At 32.9% G+C, this 28000-nt stretch overlaps 1 protein-coding gene and 1 long non-coding RNA gene across 2 annotated transcripts; one reads left to right on the top strand and one right to left on the bottom strand.

Annotated features, from left to right (window-relative positions):
- On the top strand, positions 1-27915 carry Ir25a (ionotropic receptor 25a). The gene is made up of 9 exons (XM_075295966.1): positions 1-229; positions 10721-10870; positions 10933-11406; positions 13795-14032; positions 14093-14207; positions 14380-14625; positions 24315-24907; positions 26760-27275; positions 27343-27915. Exons 1-9 carry the CDS (start codon positions 121-123, stop codon positions 27725-27727), a joined length of 2826 nt encoding a protein of 941 aa, XP_075152081.1. The 5' UTR covers positions 1-120; the 3' UTR covers positions 27728-27915.
- On the bottom strand, positions 19690-20310 carry LOC142226092 (uncharacterized). The gene is made up of 2 exons (XR_012719601.1): positions 20188-20310; positions 19690-20125 (listed from the first exon to the last, which is right to left on the bottom strand). It is a non-coding gene; the product is annotated as an uncharacterized LOC142226092 (long non-coding RNA).
- Positions 27916-28000: the final 85 nt, after the last annotated feature.

Raw genomic sequence — 28000 nt, 5'->3', positions numbered from 1 at the left:
ATAATAACCGTTTCCGGTAAAATAAAACTCCAAAAAGTTATATCCTCACAAAGGATTATTTATCATACAGATTGAAATTCATGCATATATGTATATACTAAATTTTATCAGTGTATAATAATGATATATCCCTCGAGAATTATAAAATTTATTTTGATATATCTGCAAATAGTATCTCAACAGAAGGTTTTCTTTGTTTCGTCGCAAACAAGCCAAAATATTAATGTGTGTAAGTGAAATGACATTTTAATGCAAATAAATTTGACAATTAACAAATGAATCGAATAATGCAGTGAATCGTGTGTCCTAAAATCGATTTATCGCCTTACATGAGAAACGACATATAGGAAGCAAAAAGAATTATTTAATGCTATTTGTAGTGTTATCATACGATGTGACGGATTAAATTTCCTTAATGAGCGTTTGGGGTGACGTAGGCTTAACTCCTTTCAGAAAAAAATTTAGCCCACTCCAGAAATGATAGATTTTTTTCAATTTTGCCACTTTATGTAGATACGTCAGTACAATTCCTTTAATTTGAATTTTAATTCAATTAATTTGGTAATTAATTACAATGTAGATGATGTTTGAGGGACGGTCTTTGGAGTAAGGATTAACAGAGAGTATTTAAATAATTCATGTTGTCGTAACCGTATTGCACTTTTGTAGTCCATATTGTTAAAGCTCTAAGGGTTCTAAAAGAATTTGTCAAGTGTGAGGGAGGTCGTGTTCCTCCGTTGATCTAATTACGAAACTACGATTATACTTGTGTATCCATTAATTCTTTTAAGACTTACCTCATCTATCATTATAACACTGGAAGGAAGTCGCGCTCTTGTTACCAACTGTGCTGAGAGTAGAATGTCTCCACAAACTTAAGATTTTGATAGTTTAGGGTGGGTATTATGTTCGGTTTTGGAGTTGAAAATCACTATATTTTCGCAATTACTTTTCCTGACATAATCAAAATTATAAATGAAAACAAACATATTCCTGTAAAGTCTTCCCAAAATCTAGATGAATAAGAAACTGCGAAACAATTGAGTTAATTTATCTACTTTATATTGAACTGTTTTAATAAAGTAACCGCGAAAATTTCAACGCGAAAAGCGAATATAGTACTGACCTTTACTACTAAATTCAGGATTTGTTCCTACAAAGTTTAGTTGTGTTTTCGCACACACAGAAAAAAATATGACCAAAATTTTTCCAATCAAAATTTTAATTGAATTTTAAAAAATATTCAATAAAAAATGTAATTGGTTCAACAAAATTTTTAATTGAAACAAACACAAACAATCACAAAAATGAATTGGATCAATTCATTTTTTAATTGGAGCAATTAATTTTTAAGTGACTTTCATGATTGATACTATCATTTCTGTGATTGTAGACATTTCAATTAAAACTTAATTGGATCAATTAATTTCAAAGACAAAAAATATTTTTTGTGCAGGGAGATGATCCACATGATGTTCCAGGAAAGTATGAGGGCAGTTCGGAAACTTCTTAGCCTAGCACAAAAAGCGCGGTATAAACAGAAAAAAGTTAAGTGTTTTGGAAACTTCCATCTCTGTTATGAACACATGTTAAATTTTGTTTCGATCTGGCAACTCCTTCATATAGAAACAGGTGTTCAAAAAAGACGCATCCGCAATTTTTTTACAATGGAAAAATTAAAAATGCGTGCTGTCATTAAATATTTACATAAAAAAGGTTTATCGGGACAAGAAATTCATAATGATATGGTGAATGTGTTTGGTGAAAGTGCTCCTTCATATGCAACAGTAAAAAATTGGGTTGCTGAATTTAAACGTGGTCGTACAAGCATTGAAGATGAACCACGTTGTGGACGTCCAACAACAGAAATTGTAGCCAAAGTGCATGACATGGTATTAAATGATCGACGAATAAAAGTGCGTACAATTGCTAGTATCATGGGCATCTCAAATGATCGAGTCCATTTCATTTTGTATGAAGAACTACAGGTGAAAAAGCTTTCTGAAAGATGGGTGCCGCATTTGTTAACAGTCGATCAAAAACGCATAAGAATGAACATTTCTCAAGCTTGTTTGGATCGTTTTAAGCGAAATAAAATGAGTTTTAAGCGTCGTTTCATAACTGTTGATGAGACATGGATCCACCACTATACTCCTGAGACAAAAGAACAATCCAAACAATGGACTGAATAGTCTAAGTGAGCCTAATACATCGGGCTGCCACCTAACCTATGGACTGAAGCTGGAGGAGTGCCCCAAAGAAGGCAAAAACAATTCAATCGGCTGGTAAGGTTATGGCAGCGGTTTTTTGGGACTTCAAAGGTATTTTATTGATTGGCTATCTGCAAAAGGGTAAAACAATAAATTCAAAGTAATATTGCAACCTTTTGGATCAATTAAATGTACAAATTGTACAATTAAATGTACAAACTCCTGAAACTTTAATACTAAGTGTATTGAATTTTCAGGAGATTATATTGAAAAATAAAAATATTTTTGAAAAACTAACTATTCTCTTTCATTGATAGGCTAAGAAGTTTCCGAACCGCCCTCGTATGGCGGAGATTTCTTGTCACATTTCTACTTCCTTCACAGGAAGGAAAATTTATACTAATTGTAGAAAAACTAAACCGACAAATTTAATTTTTTCCACTTGTTAAAAAATTAAATAGTAAATCTTTATGCTTCATTTGTATACAATTTCTGTCCCTTTTTCATTTTTTTTAATAATGTACACAATTATTAAAATCAAGGAATCTTTCCCAAATTGCCCACTTTTGCTCCCTTTTCAGAGTGACCAAGTTTGAAAGGATTCAGGGTATTTTGCGCTTAACAATCAACTCTGACTTACCTTCTTTCGTGCATATACAGTAGGTTAGGTTAGGTGGCAGCCCGATGTACATATCAGGCTAACTTAGACTATTCAGTCCATTGTGATACCACATTGGTGAACTTCTCTCTTATCAACCGTCGAACTGAACGGACGTGTTTTTTTAGCGGATTATTTCATCGTAATAAGTACTTAGTTATTACGAATTTCACGTGTGGTGGAAAATCAAACCACCATGCAGCGAAACTCAAAGTCATCCACTGGGTTGCTAACTCCAGGGACCAGTGGACAGGTATCGACTGAAGTTATGAATTTGGGCAGTGACCAAGAGTCAGGCCCAATTAGTCGACCTGTAGACGGGTAGACAGGTGGCGACACTTTGGCAATTCGAACCTTTTTTAAGGTAACGACATCAAAAGGAGGTAATCCCTCACGAAATAGATTCAAAGAACGCAGACATGCTTTGTTTATCCTAAAGAAATTAGGATCTGTCGACCCAAGCACGTTGTCGGCTAAGCAAAGCGATTCCTTAAAATGGACTCAAGGAATTCTTGAAGCTGGAAAAAGGGAACGATCACCGGATGAACTGTCATCTTCTAAACAGACAGCCTTGTGATGGCTATCATTAATAAAGGAGCATTGGACGGTACGGTTCCAAAGCAAAAATGGGGGGAAATTGAGAACGTGATTTCTGGTGTCTACTCAGAGGTGCGAAAAAAGTTTCCCGGACCAAGTCCTCGACGGCAAGATGCTGGATGGTAGCAAGGACGATATAAGTTAATAGTATTTGCGACCAGAGGTCTATGGATTGCTTTAAAGCTGCTTTGATGCTAATTGGTGAAGTTTGGGAAGGAGCCGCTTTAGAGTTAGTCGATAAAAAAGACATGCCGGCTAAACCTAGAGCACATGCATGGATACCTGCAAACCCTCCTGATCCTGAGTCGATACTAAACAAACTAAAGGAATGTAACCCAAGGGTTGTAACGACACCAAGCAAATATGGCCCCATTTAAACTTGAACCGCACACTAGATATGCTAGTGTTCTCATGACGTCAGATATCACTTCTGAAAGCTGCTATAACGGGTTGCTGCCTGATAGGCGAATTTGCAAAAACTATTGGTGCGAAGTATAATGACTATTGTATGAGCTGTCATGATGCGGAGGAAAAGGAATCAATTAAACACCTCTTGTGTGAATGTCCTGCATTTTGTGTAAGGCGTAAGCAAATTTTAGGCGCATATAGCTTTAGATTACTGGCGGACCTGGAAAACGTTAACTTAAGCAGTCTGTTAATGTTTTTGGAACAATGTGGTTGGTTCAACAAAAGAAAATAATAGAGAAGGTTCAGTGGTTAAAACTAGAAGTGTCCATATGTAATAGGTACTTTTAGTTAAATGTGGTATTACAATGGACTGAATAGTCTAAGTGAGCCTGAAACTTAATCGGGCTGCTGTATTCTCCTATTTGGTACTCTCTCAATTCTCTTCAGCTAATACCAACTTCTGGTAATTGTTGTTGTTGAGTGCAATCACACTTAAGTGCCACACTGGTTTTTTTTACCGAGCGTTGTTACGTTGTCGATTGGTTTAAGATTGCAAGACACTGCATACGAACATTGTTATATACAAGTGGTGTTTTTATTCTCGCATTTGTATCAATTTAAAAGATCGAATGGTAATTGGTGTGTTACTCACTGCCACCGACATTTTGTGGGTAAGATTGCAATACGAAAAAAAGCCACCGGTTGCAGTTCTCTGCAAGGGACCTCCTTTTTAAAGACGATTTTCGAACGGCGTTCCATATCGCAGTGAAACCACTTAGAGAAGCTTTGAAATCTTTTTGAAAACTGTTTGGTGTTCGCTCGAAGCGAATCGAATCAACGACCTTGTGTATGCAAGGCGGGCATGCTAAGGGACAAAATTGTTCGTGATATACAAGTTTTTAAGAAAATGTAACAAAACTTTTTATTTTATTCATTTTAATGTCAACTTTTTTAATTATTATTATTAAATACATTCCTCTTACTGAATACAAAAATACAGAAACTTAAAATAATTCTTTGAATATAACGTTTTAGCAGATATTAGTACAAGTGCTTAAGTGTGAACAATTATGACCCCCAGCGGAAAAGTCTTGTTTGATTTCTATCAGTGATCTCCGCGTGCTTTCTTAACTGCTTTTATTCTTTTTGGCATACTTTTTATTTAGCACTTCTGGATCAATATTTACCCAGGTCCCAAAGTTCATCAACAGTGTTAGGCAGATGCTTTTTAGCAAAAATCATCATAGGGCTTTGGTGACAGCTATTCTCCCAAGCAGAGCAGTTCAACCAGTACACTTCCCGAAGATAAATTTAAAGATTTTACCTATGAAGGCTATATCAGATTCTGGATTTATAAGACCCATTTTTGTTTGAGTTTTTGAGGAATATTTACCATCTCTTGTGTGCAAGAATTTTTTGAAATAACGCCTTGATTTGAAATCTAAAATCTGTAGATTTTTACCCCAATTATTTAAATGATTACGAGAAGCAAAATCTGGAAATTTACATTCAGTTTCAAGCAATTTTCATGATCAGTGCACATTCTGTACCCTCAAAATCTGAAATGTGGATGGACCGATAAAAACTAATATATAATTTGTGGCAAATCAGATAAAAACTAAAATTTCTAGAAACCCTGGGAGTTAAATTGGGAGATCGGTCTAATGGCCGCTATGGCAAAAACATGGAGGGATACACACAATATTCAGCACATCCAATTGTAGTTCTAGAATCTAGACCCGGTTTATAAGGAGGCTATATCAACAACTGTACCGATACACAATATATTCGGCACACCTTTATGGTCCTAGAATACCGCTAGATTTCCAATTTCAGGCAAATTGCATAAAAACTACGGATTCTAGAAGCCCAAGAATAAAATCGAAAGATCGGTCTATATGGGCACACTTCTTTATGGTCCTGGAATACCTCTAGATATCCAATTTCAGGCAAATTGAATAAAAACTACGGATTCTAGAATCCCAACAAGTAAAATCGGGAGATCGGTTTATATGGGACTTAGAACTTGGCCTGCGAGCAGACAAAAGACGAGTCTGTGCCAAATTTTAGGACGATAGCTCCATTATTGAAGACTGTAGCGTGATTACAACAGACAAACAGACGGACAGGCGGACATGCTTATATCGTCTTAGAATTTCCCCCCGATCAAGAATATATAAACTTTATATAGTCGGAAATCGATATTTCGATGTGTTACAAACAGAATGAAAAACTTATTATACCCCCGTCACCATTCTATGGTGGTGGGTATAAAAACAGAATAAAATTGTATCTCTTTGATGCAAATTTTATTAAAACTTGATGGGGAATTTCCCAAAGCAACTTTTCACAAAGTTTATATTCTTTTTAATGGATTATTAGAGAAAAGTAATGGTGAAAAATGGCGATCTTAACGAACTTAATACCTTAAGACTAAAAATGTTGTTCGTCTGTGAGTACGGCTTCTCATTTCGTAAATGTGCGTAAGTGTGAGTTCTTACCACACATAAAGATGGGTATTAACCCGCTTGTTCAAGTAACTAGTTATTGACTATTAAATTCACCTATCACCAATAAGTACCACTAGTTACTCCCAAATCTACTCGATATGTATTTAGCTGGTGAATTTAACATGGGGATGTCATTGGAGGGAGCCGATTGGATATCCTTAGCATTACGTTTAGCACAAGAAATAAGTAGTAACTGCACCCAGAGAAGGAATATGATCACCTCAAACATGTTTTAAGAGCAAAATGTTATTTTTGGGTGGTGACCATGTAACATGGTTTTCGCAACCATGTTATTTTCTGGGAAATCATGTATCTGATTTCGACAAGCATGTTATATTTGACGAGAAAATAACATTTTAGTGACACACATGTTACATGGTCACCATACAAAAATAACATTTTGCTCTTGAAACATGTTTGAGGTGATCATATTCCTTCTCTGCATGTGTGGGATACATATATAAATACCTTCATTAAAATATAATTTGATTATTTTAATTTATTTATTAACATGAATTATATTAAATTAAAATTAAATATATTTCACAAACACATTTAAAGGTAAAATTAAAAAATACAAAACATAAAATTTAATTTAAATACATAATAGAAAGGTGTCTTTACGGGAACGCACCGCATAGCATTTACGTCTGAATGATATAGTGGTACCTGAAAATAAAGAATATAATTAACAAAATAATGCAAAATGTATACCATATTATTAGTGTACTTACTAAAAAAACTTCCGTAATATATCCAAACAAGTTTTTATTAAATTGTTTTGTAATGCTCTGCAAAAAACGTCTTGCTACGAAACCAACAGAAAACTAACTAAATTATGAGTTTCTGAAAATTCTAAGTATTGGGATGAGCTTTGTTGCTTTTTTGTTCTTCAAAATAGCGCCCATCAAAAAAAGAGCTTCCAAAAAAGTAGTTTGGATCCCCAATCTGTGATCCGGAAGTAGTGCAAACTTGGATCATCTCCAATGAATTTTACATGGGCTTGTCAGAGGACGAAAGTACTCCCTTTTTAGATCCTTTGCATTGCTTTAGAAGTTGTGCCCTGGAAGATAATTTGAATGAAGAAATTTAAAAAGCGAAAAAAAATTTACCAATTTCACTTTTTTTCATCAATATGTTTTATTACACAATTATTTTCCTATTATCTAATTTTTACAATTTGAAAAACTTTTTCGCTCCGACCAGGGGTTGAACCTGGGTTTGCTAGCACCATAACAGAACGCCTTAGCACAATCAGCCACAAACGCCATTGAACATAAAGCGTCGAAAGGTCAATTCAAATGTTTGTGATATGATCGTAATACGACACCAAGGAATAACATTCTAATTGGTTCTCGAGATGTTCTTTATTAGTATGAACGAAAAAATAAGAAACGCAGGTTCAAATCTCACCAGCGGCAATTTTTTTTATAAAAAAATATTTTTCTAAAAAATTATTTTTTATTCGGCATAGATTTTCATATAAATATATTTTTTCCATTAAAAATCAACAAAAAAATTAAAAATTCTCGTAATTTGCAAAACTTTCTCAAAAGAACTTCCATGGAGGCGAAAAAGTCAAACGGCACAGGTTCAAATCACAGCGGGGATGATTTTTTCTTTTATTATTTTTTTACTTTTTTTATTAATTGATATTTTTTTAGTTTTTTATTAGTTTTCTATTTTTTTGTAAAATTTAATTATACAAAATGTGCACTTAAAATAGCCTGATTGTGTTCTTTCTAATACTTGTCCACAAGGACTGCATCAGAAGTAGAAAAAAATCATTGGGGGATCCCAAGATGCGCTTTAGAAGAAATGTTTGTGCACTTGTCCAAATGGACTGCATCGAAAGTGGAAAAAATTTATTGGGGGATCCACGATGCGCTTTAGAAGAAATGTTTGTGGACTTGTCCAAAAGGACTGCATCGGAAGTCGAAAAAACTCGATGGGGGATTCTGGGATGGGCTTTAAAAGAAATGTTTGTGTAACAACTTCCAATTTTTTTTGCTGGGCGGATAATTATGTCAGAGAGCTGTAAAAATTGTCCAGCAAATAAGAGAGTTCTCCCGCGTCGATTTTACAGGCAACCAGTTATCTGTGTTATAATTATTCGACTATTCCAAGGATAACCTATCTCCTCTTAAATAACCAGTCAACCTTGTAGTTGTTTATATAAATAGCGAAAATGCGACAATGGCTTCTTGCCGAACAAGCGGGAAGTTCGAGTTTAGCCACTAAAATCGAAAACAAATCAGTAAAACTAGTATAAAATTATACCTCTTTGATGCAATTTTTTTTTTTAAATTTGATGAGGAATACACCAAAACAAAGTTTATATTTTTTATAATGGATTGTTAGAGAAAAGTAATCGCGAAAAAAGTGTGATTTTAGGTGCCCACCTTACTTATTACCCACCTTTATGCACCACTCTAGCGGAATCACTCTACTGATTTCCGCTGGTTCAGCCCCACCTGGGAAATTAGAAAACTGATATCTAATTAGTTCATCTTATCTACATAAACACGAGAGGCTGGTTAAATCTATGAAATCATCCTAGTTGTCAATGAACTATGGGCGAAATCATGATTTTAGCGGTAAAAAAATACTTCCCACCAAGTTAGCTTCACAAAATCTGGTGAGTAGATGGATTTTATAAAAAAAATGGGCGGTCCACGCCCCTTTTTAAAGTAATGGCTATAAATACATCGAAAAATTGTATTATTTTTTTGCAGCCTTCAGCAAAGTTGTAGCTCTTGACTATGCAAACAAAAATGCTGAATATATTAAGTCAGAAAAATTTCATCTTCATGCTCAATTGAATTGTTTGAAATTGTTTTTTGGTTTTTTTTCTTATTGAGTTGGACTAGGTGTTCATTAAGTATTATAGTAATTTGGAATTGTTTTTTTTTTTTAATTTACTCTTATTTTCTTTTGTTAAAAAATTGAAATAAACTAAATTTATTTAATGTACAACATTTTTTGACGCAGAAGATTGTTATTACTTAAAATATTTAAAAAATACCGAAAATTTCAGAATCCCGGAAAATCCTGAGATTCCGGGATTCTGTATTTTGAAATCCCGAATACCCGGATTTATAAAAATCGATCCTACTAGCTATACATATTTCCATATAGTGAAAATGTATTTCCATAGCCTTTAGTATGGATCAGTAGGGGGAAGTGACAAAAAAAGGCCTTGAAGCTTTTATACAACTTGCCTTTGAAATACTCATCATATGATTTGTACAAGAAATGTAATTCCGGTATATGGATTATATAAGCAAGGATAGTTCCTGTACATGTTCAAAGTTTTGAACGAAGGAAGTCGGATGGAAGTCACGAAAAAAAGAATTCGATTTGCCGGACCAAGTCATTACAATAAGAGTCTAAAGAATATTTCAGGACTATCTATTTTGAAAATTATGTGAAAAAGTATATTAGAGAAGAGCTAAGTTAATTTTTTAAATAATAATTGAACTTTTGATGGTTTTCAGAGAAGCTTTTATACGCCAAAAAGGCATTGGGGAGATAAACTTGTAACATTGTATAAAATTTCATGAATAAATAATATAAAAAACGTATAATGTCTCCATTATACGAAAATCTTTCTTACCAAGGGGAACCAATTTTACCTGTACTCTATATCCATCTCATTTCTGAACAATCCCAAATATAGTCTTGGTGAGACAAAAAAATTTCTGACAAATACATTAGTAGTGTTTTTTTTCCTAAATTAAAGCTTACTACTGTAGATAACGGATATAAGCACATATCACAAGAAAAATGCATACAAGAAAGACTATCGAAACTCCACTTTTTGGTGTTTTTTTGTAGCAAAAATGTTTCATATTTATAAAATAATTGTTAAAAAGAGTGTTTGGTATACACGATATTAAAAATATAATTCCTATATGGATATTTGGTTATGCCACGGAAACCATTCATTTTTAAATTTACTAAATTATTCATTTCTTGTAGAAGAGGTATCTTAAGAAGAGAAATTAGATCGAACTCTATCTATATGCGAGCTAAGCAGAGAACATGATATAAAAGTCACGTTCTCTTTTAAAATAATGTATGGTCTGAATCGATCAAAATAGAACCCAACATTAAATCTTGCTAAATAATTGACGAATTAAAGGTGTGAACAATAGAACAAATATGTAGCTTTTAAAAAGCAGAACTTGATTTTTTTCTAATTCAATACCATTTTTATTTCTCTTTCCAAAATCCCTAAAAAATTCTATAATTATGGTTTTTATTACTTTCCGTGCAGTAGAATATTTGTATGATTGTCCGAAAATAAAATTGATAAATTTGTCTCCTCGTTTTAGTATTCATAAACGAACTGGATAATGATGCAGCATCCAAGGCTATTGATATTGTCCAAACATACCTGAAGAAAAACTCCAACTACGGCTTATCACTGCAAATTGATAAAATCGAAGCAAATAAAACTGATGCAAAAGCCTTGCTAGAATCAAGTAACTCCTTAGTACATTTCACTTTTCGTAGAGATATTCACATTTAATTTTATCTATTCAAGTTTGTATCAAATATGCTGATAGCATTGAAAATAATCAGCCACCGCATGTGGTATTCGACACAACAAAGTCTGGTGTATCTTCGGAAACGGTCAAATCGTTTGCTCAGGCCTTGGGCTTGCCTACCGTAAGTGCATCATATGGACAAGAAGGTGATCTGAGGCAATGGCGTGATATGGAAGAAAACAAACAGAAATATCTACTACAGGTTATGCCTCCAGGCGATATTATTCCAGAGGTTGTTCGCAGTATTGTGCGTAAAATGAACATCACCAATGCTGCCATTTTATATGATGGAACTTTCGTCATGGATCACAAATACAAATCGCTGCTGCAGAATATACAGACTCGTCATGTTATTACAGCTGTAGCAGATGGTGATAGTGCAAGAGCTGATCAAATTGAACGACTTCGAAATTTGGATATTAATAACTTTTTCATATTGGGCAGCTTGAAAACAATAGGTCAAGTATTGGGTAAGTGTGTCAGAAAGTTCATTGGAGTCAAACGCTCTTGATAGTGTCAAATGAAGAGTAAACGAAGAAAATAAGAACACGTTTTCGTTTTCATAATTTTCCAATTTTAACCACTATTTCAACAACAGACGATTTAAAAACTTAAAAGTTCATATATATGCACATCATTCCAACAAAAAAAGTAGTGAAGTTCTTTTTGGATCCGGAAATGAAATTGGCGCAGAAGCGATGAATTTATCATGGACTTGTTATTGGACGGATGTCCACCATTTCAACAGCTATTGCACTCAATTCGATCACTTCTTAAGGTGTGATCCGAATTCAGTGTTTTGGACGTGAATTTAAAAATTTTGTCATGTTTTGACAAATAAATATTTTCTATAATTTTTTATGATTTCTAATAAATTCTTACGCTTGTCTGAAACCATATTTTCGCAATTTTTCTAGAATAGATTAAGCATTTGTTTCGACAAATAAAAATAATTTGTACCATTTTATTAATTACTATGTCTTCAACCTAGTTGAAAAGTTAAAATTACCCATTAAAAATATGAAAAAACGACTTATAAAAACTTGAATTAAAAGAACTTCCAGTGTAGCTACCCAGCAAAAAAAGAGCTTCCAAAAAAGTAGTTTGGATTCCCAATTTGTGATCCGGAAGTAGTGCAAACTTGGATCATCTCCAATGAATTTTACATGGGCTTGTCATAGGACGGAAGTACTCCCTTTTTGGATCCTTTGTAGTGCTTTAGAAGTTGTGCCTTGGAAGTTCATTTGGATGAAGAAATTTAAAAAACTAAAAAACCAAAATTTTTTCCAATTTCACTTTTTATTTTTATCAGTATTTTTTGTTACACCTTTATTTTCTTATTATCTAATTTTTACAAATTGAAAAACTTCTTCGCCTCCACCGGGGCTTGAACCTGGGTCTGTTGGCACCATAACAGAAGGCCTTAGCATACTCAGCCACAAACGCCATTGAACACGATACATCACAACTTTTATTCAAATGTTTATGATATGAACCTAATATGACACCACGGCATGGCATTCTAACTACTTCCTGTGATGTTCTTTATTATGATGAATGAAAAAATAAAGAACGCTGGTTCAAATCTCACCACCGGAAACTTTTTATTAAATATTTTTCTTAAAAATATATTTTTTTTTATATTATACATGGTTTTTTTTTTGTTTTTTCTTTTCATATATATATATATATATATATATATATATATATATATATATATATATATATATATATATATATATATATATATATATATATATATATATATATATATATATATTTTTTTTTTTGTATAAATATATTTTTTCCATTAAACATAAAAAAAATAATTATCGTAATTTGCAAAACCTCAAATGAACTTTCATGGGAATGAAAAAGTCAAACATCACAGGTTCAAATCCCAGCGGGGATGCATTCTTTATTTGTATTTTTATTATTTTTTCACTTTTATTATAGATGTTCTATTCTTTTTGCGAAATTTAATTGTTGAAAACTTAAATTTTCACTTAAAACGGCCCAATTCCATACTTTCTAAGACTTGTCCAAAAGGATTGCATTGGAAGTTAAAAAAATCGATAGGGGATCCCGGGACACGCTTTAAAAGAAATGTTTGTGGACTTGTCCAAAAGGACTGCATCGGAAGTGGAAAAAACATTATGGGGATTCCAGGATGCGCTTTAAAAGAAATGTTTGTGGACTTGTACTGCATCGGAAGTGGAAAACCCTTGATGGGGGATTCCGGGATGCGCTTTAAAAGAAATGTTTGTGGAACAACTTTCAATTTTTTTGGTGGGTAAAATAATGCACATCTTTGGGAGGACATTTTTAAAGTTGTTGAACTTTTAAAGTTGTACCCTTAGGAGAACTTTTTGCTGGGAAATTACATAGAAAATCGCGAAAATAATAAAATTATTTTTAGGTGACTTACACTTTACAAGACAAATGGAAATGCCAGAATTTTTTTTTAGAACTGACACTCTACGAAAAAATTAAACCGAAATGGAATCTTTCGAACTGGCACATTTGTTCTCCCGGTGATCAGGTTAGATTATATAGGAGGACACTAATTCTCGAACAGAACTGATGCCGACCACTATAGGTCCATTGTGATACCTCGAGGTAATTTTTTCAACTTCTTCCTCCTGAGGTGGTCTGCTCTTCCATTTGAAAAACAATGATTGCATAATTCTACACCCAAAGATCTGTTACAACTACGAAAATATGCTGAAAAGGGAAAAACCGTCACTCTTTGCTAAAATAGAAAACATTACCTGCATTATAACATTATATGGTTTTTATCTCCTGGCCCAAACATGGAAGTCTTCCTATAGAAATCATACATTAATTTATATTTTCAGAATCTGTGAAGCCAGCTTTTTTCGAGCGTAATTTTGCTTGGCATGCCATAACTCAAAATGAGGGTGAAGTTAGCAGCAAACGAGACAATGCAACCATTATGTTTTTGAAACCCGTCGTTTATCCACAAAATCGAGAACGTTTGGGCCAACTTAGGACCACTTATAATTTGAATGAAGAACCACAAATTATGTCAGTTTTCTACTTCGATTTGGCTTTAAGAACATTTTTGGCGGTGAAGTAAGTTTTCAGCTAAACTAAACATTTATGAATTATATTAATGAATCGTCTATTTTTAAGGGAAATGTTACAGTCTGGCGCCTGGCCAGCTAATATGGAATACTTGGGCTGTGATGATTTTCAAGGTGGCAATACACCAGAAAGAAATATAGATCTCAAACAAGCATTCATACAGGTAAATTTGTATTATTACTCGCAATGAATGCATGCCTTTACGTTACAATTAAAGTTCATGTAAATGTTCACATTTGTTACATTTTGTTCATCGCATATATACATACATATTTATTTAGTCCAATCACAATTCAATAATTATTAATACATATTTACAAACTTTATGACAATAGGTTACCGAACCTACTTCATATGGCGACTTTGAATTGGTCACGCAACCAGGGAAGCCCTTCAATGGCTACAGCTATTCAAAGTTCGAAATGGATATAAATGTTGTACAAATTAGAGGTGGCAATTCAGTGAATAGTAAATCCATTGGTAGTTGGACTGCTGGTCTGGATTCACCACTTGTTGTTAAGGATGAGGAAGCCATGAAGAATTTAACTGCAGACACAGTCTATCGAATATTTACTGTGGTGGTAAGTTAATACACAACAAGTGAGAAATAGCTAAAATGCAATCAATAAATGGCGAGAGCTAATGAACGTCTCACGAAAATTGTCGCCCTTTTAGGTGGGCATTAAGTTCGAGTTTAGCCGCTAAAATCACAATTTTTTCACGATTACTTTTCTTTAATAATCTACTTTAAAGAATATAAACTTTATGAAAAGTTGCTTTGGGATATTCCCCATAAAGTTATAATAAAATTTGCATAAAAGAGGTATAATTTTATACCTTTTTACCGGTTTATTTTTGATTTTTGCGGTTAAACTCGAACTTAGTACCCACCTTTTGTATAAAATAAATAATCATTTTTCGAACTAAATTACTAAAAGCAGACTTTCTGCTAAAAAGTATATAGTTTGTTGAAAATGTTTGCTGTTTCAAGCTAGACAAAATGTGGAGACTTTGTTCTGAGTTTAGCCGAACGAAAAAGTGTAAAATTATACCTCTTTGATGCAAATTTTATTATAACTTGATGAGGAATGGTCTAAAGCAACTTTTCATAAAGCTTATATTCTTTCAAATGGAATATTAAATAAAAGTAATCGTGAAACAGTACTTTTATTTGCGGCTTATCCGCGACTCATTTTGATGTTAGATGCAATACATGTTCTCTTTTGAATTATTTTCTCTTGGCCGGACATTCATTGCAAAATAGCACATCCAAAAAATTGACGAATTTGTAATATCGCGATTATTCTTTAATTAATATTGAAGAATTCCATAGGATTATTTCTGGTTACGATTTTTATTGGTATTATAATACGATGGATGTAGATTTCCAGGCAGGACTATTGGATTCTTTAGTAGGACGATTGTTTGACCCTGATTGGTTGAAGTGTGATGAGGTAGTCTTTGCGGTTTCACATAGAGATATTGCCTACAAAAGTTATTTGGATGACCCAGCACCGCTTAGATGGATTACATTTTGTAAATATAGGAATAGAGCTAAGGGTATTATGTGCAAGGCGAAAATGGAACACTGCAGAAAAGTCTTCCGTGATGGAAGTACTAACCAGATGTGGAAATATTTACGAAGGGAAAGTAGCGACATCTCTCAGGACATGAATTCTTCATTAAATGTTGATGATGCGAATGACCACTTTTTGGATGGATTATGTGGCTCGTCGAATGAAGTTTTTCACGCGGTACATTATGATGATTATGCGGGCTCTCTTTCTTTCTCATGTATTGGTTTGAGTGATTGTTTATTGCATTTAGTAAAATTATGTCGAATGCATGCGGTGTTGTCGGAATTCCATTGCGGTTTCTAAAAGTAATTTTTCCATATCTTTGTGATCAAATACTACGTCTATTCAATACAATTATAGTAACCTCAACGTTTCCCAGTGTGTGGAAGTTAGCTCGGGTAGTACCGATTCCCAAAAATGGCACGTCTTTTGATATTGATAATCTTAGATCCATTAGTGTATTGCCGATACTCTCAAAGATGTTTGAACATGTTATTCGGTACCAGATTACAAGCTATTTAGAGAACTGTAAGATACTTACTGACGTTTTACAAGATAGTAAAGAGCTCTAGGCCAAAGTTCTTAGCACAACATTTTACGTTTTTGCATTCTCTATTTATGACAGATCACTTTTGATTAGAGTTGCACATGTTTGGAATTTCTTACCAACCGAATTGAAAAGATTTACATTTTGCATTTTACATACAATTAAGGTTAATACTTTATTACCAAATATGTAACAATTGTAATATATTTTTCGGCTATAAATAAGTAGCTTTCATTACAAAATTGAATGAAATAAAAAGAAATAAAAAACAGCATGTGTTTCGGGCAGCATGTTTTAAATACAATATATTTAAGTGCAAAAATGTAATTAAATGTTTGGGACATATATGTTAGAATATATCATGTTTGAGACATGAATGTTTCATAAAAATAATATGTGGTTAACATATATAAATTTACAAATTACACACAGTATTGCCACTATTTTTCTGGCTCTTATCCCCAAATTATGATATTTTCGTCCCCAAAGTCCCCAATTTAAACTTAGATTCCTCACAAAAATCCCCAATACATTTTTTACAAGTTTTTTTGAAAACAAAAAATAAAGCAAAAGGCTCTGCTGTAGAAAATCAGTAATAATTTAAAAATTAAATTCAGCAAGCAAGATTAAGATTTCGAACCACAACTCCAAGAGACTGGAGGTATAAATTCTGGAAATATAAAAATGGGAGTTCGGTCACCTTGTATTTATGAACGAAAATTTACTTCTAAATATTCAAGTAGAAAACTGGGTAGTAGACACGTTGCCAAAGTTGGTAAACATTTTCTATAGAAATAAAATTTTGACAAAATTTTCTATAGAAATAAAATTTTGACAAAATTTTCTATATAGAAATAAAATTTTGACAAAATTTCCTATAGAAATAAAATTTTTTTTAAAAAGATTAAACTGTGTTCTCGAAAAAATCTCGTGGGCGCCTCAAACTATGTTATATAACATAACATACACTGTTAGAAAAATATGTTTTTCATATGTTCCGATATAAACAAAATGTGTTTCGGGCACAATTTTTAAACGCAATATATTTAAGTGCAAACATGTAATGTTCCTAAACTAACACTAAATGTTTGGGACACATATGTCAATATGTTGGAATATATTATGTTTGGGGCATAATTGTTTCATAAAAATAATATGTGTGAATGTAAACATATATAAATGTACAAATTTCGAGTGAACATATCTATGTTGTGATATTTTATTCAGAGAGCGACAGAGAGAGAGAGAGAGAGAGTATAGAGAAAGAAATAGAGATGGAAACCGAGAGGGTTGACGAAAGATATCAACATAACACAGCGAGAGAATGAAAAAAGAGCAATTTGTTTCGGAAAACTGTTTTATGATAAGGCCAAAAATTTGATATTAGAATGAGTATTCGGAGTAAAGAGAATAGACATTCAGAACCAAGAGAATATACATTTGAAAAAAACCATGTATTTTCGCCTTGAGAGCAGCATTTTATGTATGTGTGGACATGTGTTTTGTTTATCATTTTGGCATTATGGGCACAATTTTTTTCTTGGTTCATTAAAAGAAATCAGGGGTCTTCATAAAAATAACGAAAGAGCACTATACTCTTTTTAGAGTTGGGACAGTAAAATGAAAAAAGTTAAAAAAAAAACAAAGTTTAGTTCCTCTTTATTAATAAGTAAGCCAAGAGGAGTTAACGGATACCTTCAAATATAAAAGCGGGCATTAAGTTCGAGTTTTGCAGCTAGAACAATTGAAAAAGTTTATTTTCTTTAAAATGAATTATTACAGAAAAGTAAAAGGCAAAACTGGGCCAATTTAGAGCGATAATGCCAACTTAATACCGGCCTTAAAGGTAAAAATGAAATTAAGTACAAAACACGATAAGTTTTTAATGCATTTAAAATTGTGTTAATAAATTTATATTTATATTGTAAAATTATTTATGTAGGTTTATACTCGACTCCAAGGTCTTCTTTTGTTAGAGTTTTTTAATTCCTTCCAAAATTTCAAACTTTTATACCAAAATCAGTTTTTTGTTACAAAATTGTTATTTTGCAATAAAAAAATAATATTTTATCCAAAAGCTCAGTCCATATCATTTATATCAAGCAATTAGTTTAATTTAATATAGTATAAATATAAATGTGTAAATTAAAAAAATAAAATTTGGTGTTCGGTCGGAGCAGGGATTGAACCCATGACCCTTTGCATGCAAGGCAGACATGCTAACCACTGCTCCACGTGGCCACCAAATGTATGTTTCTGTTAAATAATGTTATGTTTGCATGGGCTCGTGGGCGCTGCAAACTATGCTATATAAATGTAACTTAACATATAACGATAATTGTCTACTGGTGACTATAACAGCTACGTAGCCCAGTGGATAGTGTGTAGGCTTACAAACTGTATGGTCCTTGGTTCGATTCTCCGTCCAGGCGAAAGGTAAAATTTAAAAAAATTATAAAATTTAATAATTTCTTCAACATTATTTGTATTACAGAAAAAGGTGCCAAGAACGAAAAAATTTCGTGGAAGTGAAAATTATGGGAGGGAACGAGCACAATCTTCTTTGGGAAAAATTCTTTCAAGCATATAATATTTTTGGGCTCAAAATGCTTCCAAACATATAATATGTTCACATAAAACAAACATATTAATGTTTCGGCAGTATTCAATAATATATGTACTTCCTGCAAAATGTGTTTGGAACATATGTTAGAGAAGTGATTTTTTTGAGGGTGTAGATATAAATGTTTGTTTGCGTTGACGCACGCTCACAAAAAATCGCTTCTGTAACATATACTCCCAAACATATTTTGCTTCAGCATATACATTTTTGGGTATTGCCCAAACATTTATATGTTTGATCTCTTCCAATATATAATATGTTTGAAAGCATATTGGTCTAAACAATATATGTTTGGGTAGTCTAAGTTCCAAACATTTTGTATTTTTGCATCCAAATTCAATAATGTTGTCTTCCAAAAAACAATATGTCATTATGTGACCATATAATATGTTCGGAAGCATTTTGCACCCAAAAATATTATATGCTTAAAAAAAATTCTCCAAAACAATATTGTGCCCAAAATTTTATTTATTTATTTATATATTTACAATCATAATGAATTATGAAAATAAACAGGTAATATAGGTGCTAACAACATAGGTTTTCGACCTGAATGCTCAAAATTTTGTTTCTGCCCAATTGTATAGAGTTGGGCGATCCCGGCTCACTAAAGTGATCGATCTTTTCAGATCCGCTCCTAAAAAGGAACTAGTTCCATCATTTTGTTCCACAGTTCCTTTTGGATCCGGATAAGGAAAAGTGCTTAAAGAATCCCATGTATTGACATTTTCTTTTAGCTCTGCAAGAAAATAAAACACATGAACACTAAATTTAAGTAAAACATAAAAGTTCACAAGAATTTAATCAAATTTCTTGAACATTCATTTGTATAATAAAAATTTTTGGTATAACTCTGTAGATAAATTTTCAGAGATCAATAATAATAAAAAGATCAACATTTATTTTAGAAATATCGTGTTTAAATTTTTTCATAGAGAAAATCAAAAGTTACTATGTAAAAAAATATTTTGCCGACTTTAGACCAAAAGAGTTCGCCTTTCGTTTATAATATGTTTCTATTACGGAAAATATTCTTCCGCATTGTACAGGTTTTGCTGATTTTTTTATTTTATTTTTTATTTATATCTGGCAACTTCAATTTAAGTGAGAGCTGTTGTCATAAAGACCGAAAGAAATGGAATGAGTACACAACGAAATGAATATAAGGAACTGAGGAACTGAAAGAGTAAAGATATCGGATCCAGTTCATTTAGTTCCAGCCACGGAATAGTTCCAATGAGCTAGTTCGCTCCGGAACTACCCAACTCTACAATTGTATATTCCCCGACATCTTTCTCACTTCCACGAGATTTTTTAGTTCTTAGCACCTTTTTCTGTAATACAAACATTGTAGAAGAAATTATTCAATTTTATGATTTTTTTATTTTAATTTTACCTTTTGCCGGACGGGGACTCGAACAGCGGACCACACAGTTTGTAAGGATCAAAGAAGTAGCTGATTAATTGCCCAAGGAAAAATAAAATGTTAATTTTGTAATAACAAGCAACAACCACCAACTTAATTCAATATCGCTCCCTGTTAAATAGCGCTCCAAGCTACTAAACACGTATATGTTTATAGGCTATTTCTAAATTAATATATGTTTGCATTCGCATATTATATTTACAAACATTTTATGTCCCAAACATAATATGTTCTAACATATTAACATATATGTCCCAAACATGTTATGCTAGTTTATGAACATTATATGCTTGCACTCAAAAATATTGTGTTTAAAAATTTGTGTTCCAAACATATAATGTTTATAGCCAAACATATGAAAAACAGTCTTTTTCAACCGTGTGGCTATAACGATGATTGTGTGTTGATAACAGCTACTTAGCCCATTGGATGGTGTGTTGGATTACAAACTGTATGGTCCTCGGTTCGATTCTTCGTTCAGGCGAAAGTTAAAATTTAAAAAAATTATAAAATTTAATAATTTCTTCAACATTGTTTGTATGACAGAAAAAGGTGCTAAGAACTCGTGGAAGTCAGAAAGATGTGAGGGAATATACAATTAGGGAAAAATATATTTTTTTAGCACAATCTTCTTTGGTAGCAATTTCTTGTTCTTCTTGGGCTCAAGATGCTTCCAAACATATAATATGTTCACATAAAACAAACATAGTAAAATATGTTTGGAACATATGTTACAGAAGCGATTTTTTTAGGGTGCAGTGATAAAATTTAACTTCTCCGATTTACTTGAAATTTACGGAGGATGTGGGGGAGATAATGAAGTACCTAATTTTTTCATTATTTGCACGGGGTGGGAGACTTTCCCTTGCCCTCCATTTGGAGGTTGGACCTAAGATCTTCGATTTGCTTGAAAATGTCAGGGAGGAAGTTCTTCGATTTGGTTGAAATTTTCAGGGAAGGTTGGGGTTGGCACCTAGACAAATATCCGTTTTCGATATTTAGTCGGGGAGGGAGACCTTTGCCCGACTTTTAGTACAGTGAGTTTAACTAATTTAAGCCAACAATAATAATCAATTAAATAATGTAAATATCGCTAATAAGATAGATTGCATTAAGAAAGAGATGAAGAAAAAAAAAAAACAATAAAAACAAATCTTCTCGAATTTATTTGAATTTTACAGAGGGCGTGGAGAAGGTTATGAATTTAATATGGGGTACCTGATTTCTTAATATTTGGACGGCGAGGAGTCCTCCCCTTTGAAAGTTTGACCAAACATAATATTTTCTAACATATTAAAATATATGTCCCAAACATATTATACTAGTTTATGAAAATATGTTTGCGCTTAAAAATAACGTGCTGAACATTTGAGTTCCAAATATATCATTTTTACAAATATGAAACATATAAAAAACATTTTTTTGATTTTTACGAATATATATTAACGTATCGACATACATATCCCATTTTTTAACAGAACGTTGCAATGGAAAACCATTATTCTCATAGTCCAAATGCAAGTACTATCCATGTAACCACAAACTCAATACAGTGGCCTGCAGCTGCGTCACCATATTGAAGACTTTTGTCACAGGACCCGATAGCCCCGGGCATGTCATGTTAGTATGGATCCCGTTTTTAACATGATATAAATATGGATCGTTGACTTTGAATGCATTTCTTATGATTTACAGGCATAGTTCACGACCTTTTAAGTGGTATACAATGGATCTCCAGTAGTTCCGAATTTGTATGGATATACACTTTTCAATATATGTAGTTGCTCTAATATATATTTTAATTACAATTTTCTTTTTATCTATAAAAATTATATTATATATCTATTAAAACCAGAAAAAGGCAACCACACAAGAATTGGTGTTTTTTAGTGGAATCCATAGAAATTATTATAATACATCAGAATAATGAAGTATCCCATAATAAAACAAAATTATAGATCGCTTACAAATCATTATCGGAATAATTTGAAATGCATTCTAAAAGGGAAATTAGCAAAAAGCGTATCTGCCAATAGCAAATTGGTAATATTGGATTATCGAAATGCACAGATGATGTTTTTTTTAATGCGAGATACCTCAAATCAAAATATTAATGAAAATCTTACACCCAAAGAAAAACACCTTCCTCCGTAACGAAATTTTAGACAAACGGAATTTCCCTTCAATTGAAAATATTTTCTTTAAGAGCATATAACAGGTTGGCTGATAAGTCCCCGGTCTGGCACATAGATGGCGTCACTAGTATTAAATGCATATTATTTTTATATAGTACCAACCGTCAAATGATTCGTGTCAAAATTTGACGTCTGTAAGTCAATTAGTTTGTGAGATAGAGCGTCTTTTGTGCAGCAACTTTTGTTATGTTATTGTAAAAAAAAATGGAAAAAATGGAATTTCGTGTTTTGATAAAATACTGTTTTATGAAGGGAAAAAATACGGTGGAAGCAAAAACTTGGCTTGATAATGAGTTTCCGGCCTCTGCCCCAGGGAAATCAACAATAATTGATTGGTATGCAAAATTCAAGCGTGTTGAAATGAGCAAGGAGGACGGTGAACGCAGTGGACGCCCGAAAGAGGTGGTTACCGACGAAAACATAAAAAAAAACACAAAATGATATTGAATGACCGTAAAATGAAGTTGATCGAGATAGCAGAGGCCTTAAAGATATCAATGGAACGTGTTGGTCATATCATTCATCAATATTTGGATATGCGGAAGCTCTGTGTAAAATGGGTGCCGCGCGAGCTCACATTTGACCAAAAACAACAACGTGTTGATGATTCTGAGCGGTGTTTGCAGCTGTTAACTCATAATACCCGAGTTTTCCCGTCGATATGTGACAATGGATGAAACATGGCTCCATCACTACACTCCTGAGTCCAATCGACAGTCGGCTGAGTGGACAGCGAACGGTAAACCATCTCCGAAGCGTGGAAAGACTCAAAAGTCCGCTGGCAAAGTAATGGCCTCTGTTTTTTGGGATGCGCATGGAATAATTTTTATCGATTATCTTTAGAAGGGAAAAACCATCAACAGTGACTATTATACGGCGTTATTGGAGCGTTTGAAGGTCGAAATCGCGGCACAACGGCCCCATGTGAAGAAGAAAAAAGTGTTGTTCCACCAAGACAACGCATCGTGCCACAAGTCATTGAGAAATGGCAAAAATTCATGAATTGGGCTTTGAATTGCTTCCCCACCCACCGTATTCTCCAGACCTGGCCCCCAGTGACTTTTTCTTGTTCTCAGACCTCAAAAGGATGCTCGCAGGGAAAAAATATGGCTGCAATGAAAAGGTGATCGCCGAAACTGAGGCTTATTTTGAGGCAAAACCGAAGGAGTACTACCAAAATGGTATCAAAAAATTGGAAGATCGTTATAATCGTTGTATCGCTCTTGAAGGGAACTATGTTGAATAATAAAAACGAATTTTGACAAAAAAATGTGTTTTTCTTTGTTAGACCGGGGACTTATCAGCCAACCTTAAAGTCGAATTAGGGACGAATGGTGCTACGATGGACTAAATATATATATATATATATTTTTTGCTGTTAAAGAAAAAATTTCAGCGTCAAAAGAAAACTTTGTCTAGTTTCGTTCCTCAGCAAAGAAAAGTCGTCTTTCAGTATGTACACACATTTTTGACCACTTTTATCGAATTTTAAACCAATCAAGAATTAAATTTATGTAATACACCATTCTTCAATGGTAAGATTAGATTAGGTTATTTAATTGAAACTATAGACATTTAAATGCTGGATATACATTCGGTTATCATAATTCGTCTATGCAATAGACAAGAACTGTAATTTGAATACAATGGGATTAGATTAAAAAGCGGGAATTGGAGGAAACACATAAGCCGATGATCCAGCTAATTTCGTCTTAATAATTAATATGCATTGTTAGTCAGGATGAACGAAATGTTTCATTTGACTCAAGAAGTCAGTCTAACACATTTTGATTTGATATCAAAGGATATAATCTACGTTCGGAGAATGTATAAAAATCTATACATTGGTGGTTATACTTAGAGAGAAAATGACATTGAATTTACTACTCTTCTTTCTTCCAGCAAGCTCCCTTCATAATGAGAGATGAAACTGCTCCAAAGGGCTACAAAGGATATTGTATAGATCTAATCGATGAAATTGCAGCAATTGTACATTTTGATTACACCATCGAAGAGGTCGAAGATGGAAAATTTGGAAATATGGATGAAAAAGGAGAATGGAATGGAATCGTAAAGAAACTAATAGACAAGAAAGCCGATATCGGATTGGGATCTATGTCGGTGATGGCCGAAAGGGAAATTGTTATCGATTTCACTGTACCCTATTATGATTTAGTTGGAATTACAATAATGATGCAGAGACCAAGTACACCCAGCTCTCTATTCAAGTTTTTGACGGTATTAGAGACAAACGTCTGGCTTTGTATATTGGCTGCATATTTCTTTACTAGTTTTCTGATGTGGGTCTTTGATCGCTGGAGTCCATACAGCTATCAAAATAATAGAGAAAAGTACAAGGATGATGATGAGAAAAGAGAGTTTAATTTGAAGGAATGTCTATGGTTTTGTATGACATCCTTGACACCTCAAGGTGGTGGTGAAGCACCCAAAAATCTTTCCGGACGCTTAGTTGCAGCAACCTGGTGGTTGTTTGGGTATGTTATTCCAGCTATATAATATCAAAGGAAATCATCCTTTTGATTTATGAAATTCTTTTGTACTCAATCTCGATATTTATTGCAATAATTAATTTTTTTAATTGAAACTGTTTCAATTACAAAATTAACAGTATTAGTAATGAATTTATTTAAATACAAAATGGGATTTAAAAAAAAACTTAGTTGAATTGAACACTGAAATAAATTAATTTTGTACTTGATGCCATTAAATATCTCTAGTTTACACTGCAAATGTACACTTGATGAGAGTCAACTTATGTAGTTTGATCTGTTGAATTCGAAAAAAAATGTTTAAAAATATTTTATGGAACAGTTTTTGAGATATCCCGTTATTTTTAGTTTTTCGCTCTTTTTTCACTAAAAAAATTATATCTCAAATTAGAAATGTCCGATTGTTGGAACTTAAATTAAAGGTATTAAGATGACGAATAATCGTGTATAATTGGATCCGTAATAAGTTAAGTGGTTCAAAAACAATCGTATTTTACAATGAACCTTTTCCGCCAGAAAAGTATAAACCATTAAAAAAAGTAAGTAATAAGACCAACTAGAAGAAAAACGGTCGAAAAATGACAAAGTTATAAGCAATTGAATGATGTCAAATCGTGCAAATATGAGCCACTCACCCACACAAAAATGCATTTCTCTGTGGCTGAGTGGGTGAGGTGTTCATTTTTGCATGATTTGACATCACATTTGTTCAATCAATTGCTTATAACTTTGTCATTTTTCTTCTAGTTAGTCTTATTACCTACGTTAGAGTATCATCTATACGACCATGGAGAGGAAAAAAATTTAATGGTTTATACTTTTCTGGCGGAAAATGTCCATTGGAAAATACGATTTTTTTGAAAATTTGGCTTTTCACATCGATATTTTTTGAACCACTTAACTTATCACAGATCCAATTATAAACTATTATTCGTCATCTTAATACCTTCATTTAAAGGTAAGTACTATGTTCGCTTTTCGAGTTAAAATTTTCGCGGTTACTTTACTAAAACAATCCAATATAAAGCAGATAAATTAACTCAATTTATGCGCAATTTCTTGTTCCTATAGATTTCGGCATGACTTTACGGGAATATGTTTGTTTTCATTTATAATTTTGATTATTTCAGGAAAAGTAATCGCGAAAATAAAGTGATTTTCAACTCGAAAAACGAACATAGTACACACCTTAAGTACGAACAACATTTTCTAACTCGAGATATAATTTGTTTAGTGAAAAAGAGCGAAAAACTAAAAAAATAACGGGATATCTCAAAACCTGTTCCATAAAAAAATTTTTTAAAAATTTTTTCGAATTCAGCAGATCAAAATTCATAAGAAAAGTTGCCTCTCATCAAGTGTACGTGAATTTTTTTTGCAAAATAGTGTAATTGTTTGCCTTTTGGCATTAAATTCAATCAATAATTTATCTGAATCAATTAAAATTTCAATTGTTCTTGAGAATAAATCAATTTATTAACCGAATCAATTAAAAAAATATAATGTAAATAAATTTCAGTTCATAACTAAATTTTGAAAAAGTTGAAATGTCGAACTTCGACTCGGATTAAAATTCCGTACATAACAAATTTTTGCATTGAATAAACGATTTTTTATTAATAATTAAAGTTTCGATTTTGAAATCACGCATACTCTCAATTTAATTATTTTATTGTCTTATTTAATTTAAAATATAATTGAGAACGGTAAAGGTCGAAGTTTAATTATTATATTATTTCGTTTAATAAATTAATTCGAACAATTATTTTTTTAATTGAAAGCGCCAACATTTTTTACAATTTTTTTCTGGGTTATTTTAATATTATCTATATTATAGATTTATTATAATTGCTTCGTATACCGCCAATTTGGCTGCCTTCCTGACCGTGTCTCGTTTGGATACACCAGTGGAGTCTTTGGATGACTTGGCAAAGCAATATAAAATCCTCTATGCTCCCCTTAATGCCTCCTCGGCTATGGTATATTTCGAACGTATGGCCAATATTGAGCAAATGTTCTACGAAATATGGAAAGATCTATCCTTGAATGATTCTTTGTCGGCTCTGGAAAGATCCAAATTAGCCGTATGGGATTATCCAGTAAGTGATAAGTATACGAAAATGTGGCAGGCTATGCAGGAGGCACAATTACCAGCTAACTTAGATGAAGCAGTAGCAAGAGTTCGAAATTCGACGACAGCAACAGGATTTGCATTTCTAGGCGATGCTACCGATATTCGATATCTTGTAATGACAAACTGTGATTTGCAAGTAGTGGGAGAAGAGTTTTCGAGAAAGCCATATGCCATTGCAGTTCAGCAAGGATCTCATTTGAAAGATCAATTTAATAATGCGTAAGCATATTGGATAATGCGATCAGAAATTCAAATATTTTAGCAAATTCTTTTATCTAAATTATAGAATTTTAACCCTGCTCAACAAAAGACAACTGGAAAAACTCAAGGAGAAATGGTGGAAAAATGATGAGGCTCAAGCCAAATGTGACAAGCCTGAAGATCAGTCTGATGGTATTTCTATCGAAAATATTGGAGGTGTATTCATTGTCATTTTTGTGGGAATTGGCATGGCTTGCATCACTTTAGTCTTTGAGTACTGGTGGTATAAGTACCGCAAGAATCCACGCATCATAGATGTCGCAGAAGCTGTTTCAACCCCTCCTGGAAAAGATGCAAAACTTGCCGAGGGTATAATACTGGGACAAACCAGCAAAGAATATGAGAAAGCCAATGCGGCATTACGCCCACGTTTCAATCAATATCCTCACAATTTTAAACCCAGATTTTAATTGCCTTTGAGTGGAGCCTTGATAAAAAGTTTTTAAAATCATAAAATTTTATAAATGTTTAAGTTATTAACACTGTTGCACAATACAAAGTTATAATAAAAATATGCACAGTTTCAAATGATATGCTCAATAATTACACGCGTGTTCGAATATCGATGTAAATATAATACAGTGTATACGTATTTAAATTTCGCTGTTACTTTCTCTTAAAAATAGTTAAAACCCTCTTAGATAAGCCTTTTAAAACATTCGGTGTTTGCTGTTTCATTTTTT

The sequence above is a fragment of the Haematobia irritans genome, chromosome 2 (assembly GCF_050003625.1).
Source record: "Haematobia irritans isolate KBUSLIRL chromosome 2, ASM5000362v1, whole genome shotgun sequence".
NCBI classification, from domain to species: Eukaryota; Metazoa; Arthropoda; class Insecta; order Diptera; family Muscidae; genus Haematobia; species Haematobia irritans.
The sequence above is the reverse complement of the archived record's forward strand: the minus strand, read 5'-3'. Positions and strand labels throughout refer to the sequence as shown.